At 40.5% G+C, this 7454-nt stretch overlaps 1 protein-coding gene across 1 annotated transcript; it reads right to left on the bottom strand.

Annotated features, from left to right (window-relative positions):
• Positions 1–924: 924 nt before the first annotated feature.
• LOC135229551 (olfactory receptor 7G2-like) lies at positions 925–2098 on the bottom strand. Its single transcript, XM_064279048.1, has one exon. It carries the CDS (start codon positions 1973–1975, stop codon positions 1055–1057), a length of 921 nt encoding a protein of 306 aa, XP_064135118.1. The 5' UTR covers positions 1976–2098; the 3' UTR covers positions 925–1054.
• Positions 2099–7454: the final 5356 nt, after the last annotated feature.

Genomic DNA, 7454 nt, shown 5'->3' with positions numbered 1-7454 from the left:
ACAAATATGGCTTACCAGTGATATGTCTCAGTGATGACTAAATTGGGACATGAAAAAAGAGCTGTCTTGCCTCACAGGCAGCCTAAGTCTGGATTTCCAATCGTATTTCTCTATTCATAGAATCAGGCTAAATCTAATGTCTAGCTATGACCACAACTCTGTTTACATAATTTCCCTGCCCTATCCACGTTCTCCTGTTTTCATTCTTTCCTAGACCACTGCCCCAAAACTCATGTAATAAGAACACCTGCCTCAGGCTCTGCTTTTATGGCACCTCACAAAAAAACTGAGCTTAGAGAGTTTACCAAACAGCACAGAGCTACATAAAGAGAAAAACCAAGTTTCAACTCCAAGTTGAAATGTGTTGTTGTTGTTACGTGCCATCAAGTCATTCATGCACAATAAATAAAATACTGCCTGGTCCTGCACCACCATCACAATTATTGCTATGTGTGAGCCCACTCTTGTAGCCACTGTGTAAATCCATCTCATTGAAGGTGTTCCTCTTTTTCACAGACCCTATTGGAAACATTGGTGGCGTGGAAGGTAAGTGCTATGGCTGTACTTCTTCCAAACAGATGTGTTCATTTTCTGGCAGTCCATGGTGTATTCAGTATTCTTCACCATCAGCACAATTCAAAGGCATCAATTCTTTTTCACTCTTCCTTATTTATTGTCTAGCTCTGCCATGCATATGAGGTGATTGAAAATACTCTAGCTTGGATGAGGTATACCTTAGTCCTCAAAGTGACATCTTTGCTTTTTAACACATTAAAGAAGTCTTTTATAGCAGATTTCCCCAATGCAGTATGCTATTTGATTTCTTGACTGCTGCTTCCATAGGCATTGATTGTGGATCCAAGTAAAATGAAATTATTGACAACTTCAGTATTTTCTCACTCATCATGAATAAGTTGAAAAGTACCTAGCCATTATATTATCTAATCATTTTAGAAGAACTTGCTCATGAAACAGTAAGGCATCCTTGATCAGCAGCATTCCTTCCACTTTGACCCATCCTAGAGTCTCAAGACCAAAACAGGTGACACAATCACTAATACGATAGTATTCTACTGATGAATGTCCTCAAGGGTCCCCTTATGTCTCTGTTCCTCAGGCTGTAAATAAAGGGATTCATCATTTGAGGGACCAAACTGTACATCACTGAAGCTACTGCTATCTTCCTGGGAGAATGTATAAATGCAGAACTGATGTACACACCAAAGATTGTTCCATAGAATAAGGACACAACTGAAAGGTGAGACCCGCAGGTGGAAAAAGCTTTATATTTTGCACCCACTGATGGCATTCTCAAAACAGAGGAGAAAATCCGAGTGTAAGAGAAAATGATTCCAGAGAGAGGAACACCACCCCATACAGTAGCCACAAAATACACTAGGATGTAATTGATGCGGGTATCAGAACAGGTGAGCTTGAGAATCTGAGCAAGTTCACAGAAGAAATGAGGGATTTCCAGGTCTATGCAGAAGGACAAATGCAGCACCAACAGACTGTGAAGTAGGGCATTCACAATGCTAGTTAGTAAGGAGAGTAGGGAGAGCAAGCCACAGCAGTGGAGGTTCATGATGATGGTGTACCTCAGTGGATGGCAGATGGCCACATAGCGGTCATAGGCCATTACTGCAAGGAGACAATTTTCCAAACCAGTAAATATCGTTACAAAACAGACCTGGGTCAGGCAGCCTGCATAAGTGATGATTTGATTCTGTGCTTGGATGTTCACCAGCATGTTCGGGAAACAGATATCAATGAAGGAGAGATTGGAAAGAAAGAAGTACATGGGGTTGTGGAGGTGGGAGTCAGAGATGACAACCAGGACAATGAGTAGGTTTCCCAGGAGGGTGGCCAGGTACATAGATAGAAACAAACTGAATAAGACAGGCTGCAGTTCTGGATCCTCTGTAAGTCCCAGAAGAAGAAATTCTGAAACATCTGTTTGGTTTCTAGGTTCCATATTGTTGGTGAATCTGATGGAAAAGATGGGATGACAGATAATCAAATGTGTGGCTCCTGGATGCCCAGCAAGAGCATCACCTGGGATCTTTTTAGAAATATAAGTTTTTCAAACTCACTCTGGACTTACTGATGATAAACTCTGGGATGAAGTTCAGCCGTTTGTGTTTCAAGAAGACTTCCATGTATTTTGATGTATGCTAAAGTTTGAAAACCACCCCTGGTACAGTGTTCAGCATATGGGGCCTCACAATGACATGTCCTATTGTGATTGTGTGTGTGTGTGTGTGTATGTCATGGATTAAATCATATTCCCCCCAAAATGTGTGTATCAATTGGGCTGGGCCATAATTTCCAGTATTGTGTGATTTCCCTATATATTGTAAATCCTGCCTCTATGATGGTAATGAAGGTGGGTGGGTGGCACTTGTGTCAGTGAGGCAGGACTCAACCTAAAGACTGGATTGTTTGTGTCTTAAGGTAATTTCTTGAGATATAAAAGAGAGAAGCAAGCAGAGAGACAGGAGGACCTCACACCACCAAGAAAGCAGTGCTGGCAGCAGAGTGTGTCCTTTGGACCCAGGGTACCTGGGCAAAGAAGCTCCTAGTCTGGGGGAATATTTATGAGAAGGTTGACAGAGTGAGAAAGGCTTCCCCTGGAGCAGACACCCTGAATTTGAACTTTTAGCCTACTTTACTGTGAAGAAATAAATTTCTCTTCATTAAAGCCATCCACTTGTGGTATTTATGTTATAGCGGCACTAGATGACGAAGACAGTGTGTGTGTCATGAACAATAGCACCTGGCATCTTTTACTTCTGGTACAGTGCTCAGCATATGGGGCCCTCACAGTGACATGTCCTGTTGTGATTGTATGTGTGTGTGTGTGTGTGTGTGTGTGTCATGAACAATAGTACCAGGCATCTTTTACTCCTAGGACAGAAGTGGTGAACAGTGCAGTTGAGGGAAGACAAAATGAGATAACATTCCTAGCATTATAAATGCTAACTTCAGGGAAGAATTTATATGGGAATCCTGCTCATGTAGAGAAGCAGAAGGAAGAAACACCCTAAATGAACATCAGTGATATCAATATTCATTTGGTATGGATGGGTTGATGAAATATATAGCAATGAAAAAGAATAAATTAGGTCTAGATCAACACACATAATGAAATCCTTGCAGAGGAAAAAAAAATTGTATGACAAGAAGTCTACAGCATGAGATTTTTTTTATTATTTTTTAAAATCTACTCGAGTGTCACGGATTGAATTGTGTTCCCAAAAATTATGTGTCAACTTGGTTAGGCCATGATTCCCAGTATTGTATGATTGTCTACCATATTGTCATTTGATGTGATTTCCTTATGTGTTATACATTCTATCACTATGATGTTAATTAAATGAATCAGTGGCAGTTATATCAATGAGATCTACAAGATTAGATAATGTTTTAAGCCAATCTCTTTTGAGATATAAAAGAGAGAAGGAAGCAGAGAGACAAGGGGACCTCATATCACCAAGAAAGCAGCACCAGGAGCAAAGCGCATCCTTTGGACCCAGGGTCCCTGAGTCTGAGATGCTCATCCATCAGGGGAAGATTAATGACAAGGACCTTCCTCCAGAGCTGACCGAGAGAGAAAGCCTTCCTGTGGAGCTAGTGCCCTGAATATGGACTTGTATCCTACTAGATGGTGAAGGAATAAATTTCTCTTTGTTTAAGGCATTCACTTGTTATATTTGTTATAGCAGCACTAGATGACTGAGACACCTAGTGAGTTTTTTTTTTAATTGATAATTCAAGCACAATGAAAAATACGGAGAATAACAATGAAGGGTTGGGCACCTACCAGTCCACTGGTAATTGCCACACGTCACCACCCTTGCTTTAGATATTTTTATTGCACAAAATAATGCAGGAATATTTGAGGCTCCCCACATCATGTATTTTGCACAATATTGATTCTTTTCCTTCTCCAGGGCTAAACAGTACATTAACTTGATTGACCTTATTCCTCTGCACTTTTTACTACATGTAGTATAATTCTTCCATAGAATTGCACAGTTTGTGTTTTTTAAAGCTTTATATAAACAGAATTGTACTGTATATGTCATTTTACATTTGGCTTTCTTGGTATGTTTTTTTAATGAACGTTGATACCTTTAATTGTGCTTCATTAATTTTCACTACAATAGGGTATTCCACTATATTATTACACCACAATATATTTCTTCATTCTCTAATTGACAGCTATTTTACTAATTGCTCTCCAACTCTCTGTCTACCCATCTACTGCCTTATGTGTGTATATATATAACCCAGTGACGTCGATTCAATTCTGACTCATAGTGATGCACTGGGTTTGGTTTGGTTTATATATATATATATATATATATATATATATATGTGTGTGTGTGTGTGTGTGTATGTACGTACATATACAGAGAGAGAGAGAAATATACATGTAGAATATAAAACCATGACTGGGGGATACCATAACATCCAAGATGCTGCTGATTCTGGGAGGAAAAGAGGGCAACAGAGAGGATTGCAAAGGAGATGTTTTCTGTATACATATTATTTTGTCACTTAAAAAAAATACTTCAAGCTGCTACAGCAGAACATCAACAATGTGAATTCTGAAAGGTGTAACAGGTGTTTTTATTTGGTTGGTTGTTTCATTATACTGCCTGTAGTATTCTAATTGCAAATATTTGTTAGTTTTATAAAGAGAAACAAATAACCTAGCGAGGCAGCTTGCTAAGTCTGCCTGGGTCTTTGGTTCTTCCCCCAGAGCTCTCAGAGCCTGGCACCAGGGATAATACCAAAACTTTCCTAAAGATGGTATCTCAAGTACCAGGGATAGGAAGATAAAGTGAAGCTCAACAACTCTCCTCACCACCACCAGCACAAGAATACAAGTAAATGTCAGGGAATTTTCTAATACTCAATGTTTGAGAAGGGGTAGTTTTCTGCACAGAAAGAATTTGATCCTTGCCATTGTAGAGACACAGTAAGAGACTAGCTGAGTAAGAGCTGCCTGATTCGGGTACAAAGAAACAAGGAAACATGTCAGGAAGATGGGAGAAATGTAGGAGTCCATAGGTGACTTGGTTCTAATCATTTCATGCATGTACTGTCTTTACACCTTCCCCTGGATGAAGCTACAGAGAAACGTTTCTCCTCATTTCCAAACATTAACTAAGGGATTTAGGTTACCTGGCTGGCATCGCTGAGGGATGATCCTTCACATCTGCCCTGGATGTTGGATGATGTAGCCAGAAGGTCAGTACTCAGGAAAGGCAGAGGTACCAAGGGAGGCACCAGGCTCCTGGCATGAGAACCATCTCTGAATGGAGTCTCAGGTGCATTGCTTTTTGGCTGGAGAAGGACTTTTGAGTGAAGTGGTCACAGGTAGGCTACTTACAGCCTCTGTGTCTCTAGGGACTCAATATCCAAAGCTCCTCATTAACCAAACCCTTTTATTATCATTCTATTCCCAGGGTAGTGTAAATCCTGAAAGACCAAGCCAATGCAAACCAAGCGAATCTGCTGCTGACAAGTCAATTCCAACTCACAGCAACCCTGTAGGACAGAGTAGAATTGCCCCACAGGGTTTCCAAGGCTGTGATCTTTAAGGGAGCAGACCGCCACATCTTTCTCCTGTATAGCAGCTGGTTGGTGTGAATACCAACTCTTCTGTTAGCAGCTGAGCACTTAACCATTGAACCCGCAGGGCTCCCTGACCACGAAAATGTTGCAGATGTTGTTAGGTGCTGTCGAGTTGGTTCCAACTCACAGCGACCCTATGCAAAACAGAACGAAACACTGCCCGGTCCTGAGCCATCCTTATAATCGTCGTTATGCTTTAGCTTGTTGTTGCAGCCACTGTGTCAATCCAACTCATTGAGGGTCTTCTTCTTTTCCACTGACCCTGTACTCTGCCAAGCATGATGTCCTCCTCCAGGGACTGATCCCTCCTGACAACATGTCCAAAGTATATAAGACGCAGTCTCCCCTCCCTTGCTCCTAAGGAGCATTCTGGTTGTACTTCTTCTGAGAAAGATTTGTTCATTCTTTTGGCAGCCCATGGTATGGTCAATATTCCTTGCCAACACCACAACTCAAAGGCATCAATTCTTCTTTGGTCTTCCTTATTCATTTTCCAGTTTTCACAGGCATACAATGCAATTGAAAATACCACGACTTGGGTCAGGGGCACCTTAGTCTTCAAGGTGATATCTTTGCTCTTCAACACTTTAAACAAGGTTGCCCACTGCATATCGCACTTTGTTGATGAGTCTTCCTCCAATTTTGATGCCCAGTTCTTCTTCATATAGTTCCGTTACTTGGATTATTTGCTCAGCACACAGATTGAATAAATATGAAAGGATGCAACCATGATGCACAACTTTCCTGACTTTAAAGCACACATTATGCCCTTGTTCTGTTCGAATGACTGTCTCTTGATCCATGTACAGGAAAATTAACTTTTCTGAAATGAGAACAATTAACCATTCCAGGATTTCCATTCTTCACAATCTTATCCATAATTTGTTATGATTCATAGAGTCAAATGCCTTTGCATGGTGAATAAAATACAGGTAAACATCTTTCTGGTGTTTTCTGCTTTCAGCCAGGATCCATCTGACATCAGCCATGATATCCCTGCTTCCATGTCATCTTCTGAATCTAGCTTGAATTTCTGGCAGTTCTATGTTGATATACTGCTGCAACCACTTTGGAAGGATCTTTAGCAAAATATTACTTGAGTGTGATATTAACAATATTTTTCTATAATTTTTGCATTTTTTTGGATCACCTTTCTTTGGAATAGGCATGAATATGGATCTCTTTCAGTCAGTTGGCCAGGTAGCTGTCTTCCAAATTCCTTGGCATAGACAAGCAAGCACTTCTAAAACTGTATCCATTTGACAGACCCCCACATGTCTGTCAGTTTGTAGTACTGTGGGGCTTGCCTGTTGCTGTGATACTGGAAGCTATGCCACTGGTATTCAAATACCAGCAGGCCACCCATGGTGGACAGGTTTCAGCTGAGCTCCTATATTAAGACAAGCTAGGAAGAAGGACTGAGCAGTCTCCTTCTGAAAAGAATACCTAATGAAAACCTTTTGAATAGCAGCAGAACAATGTTTGATATAGTGTCAGAAAATGAGCCCCTCAAGTTGAAAGGCTCTCAAAATACAACTTGGGAAAAGCTGCCTCTTCAAAGTAGAGATGACCTTAACAATCTGGATGGAGCCAAGCTTCTGGACCTTCATTTGCTGATGTGGCACAACTCAAAATGAGAACAACTACAAACATTCATTTATAATAAGAACATGGAATGTATTAAGTATGAAACTAGGAAAATTGGAAATCATCAAAAATGAAATGGAACATATAAACTTAGATATCCTAGGCATTAGTGAGCTGAAATGGACTGGTATAGGCCATTTTGAATTGGGTATTCATATGGT

Source organism: Loxodonta africana, unplaced genomic scaffold (genome assembly GCF_030014295.1).
Source record: "Loxodonta africana isolate mLoxAfr1 unplaced genomic scaffold, mLoxAfr1.hap2 scaffold_370, whole genome shotgun sequence".
Classification (NCBI taxonomy): domain Eukaryota; kingdom Metazoa; phylum Chordata; class Mammalia; order Proboscidea; family Elephantidae; genus Loxodonta; species Loxodonta africana.
This window is presented reverse-complemented; position numbering and strand designations above follow the sequence as displayed.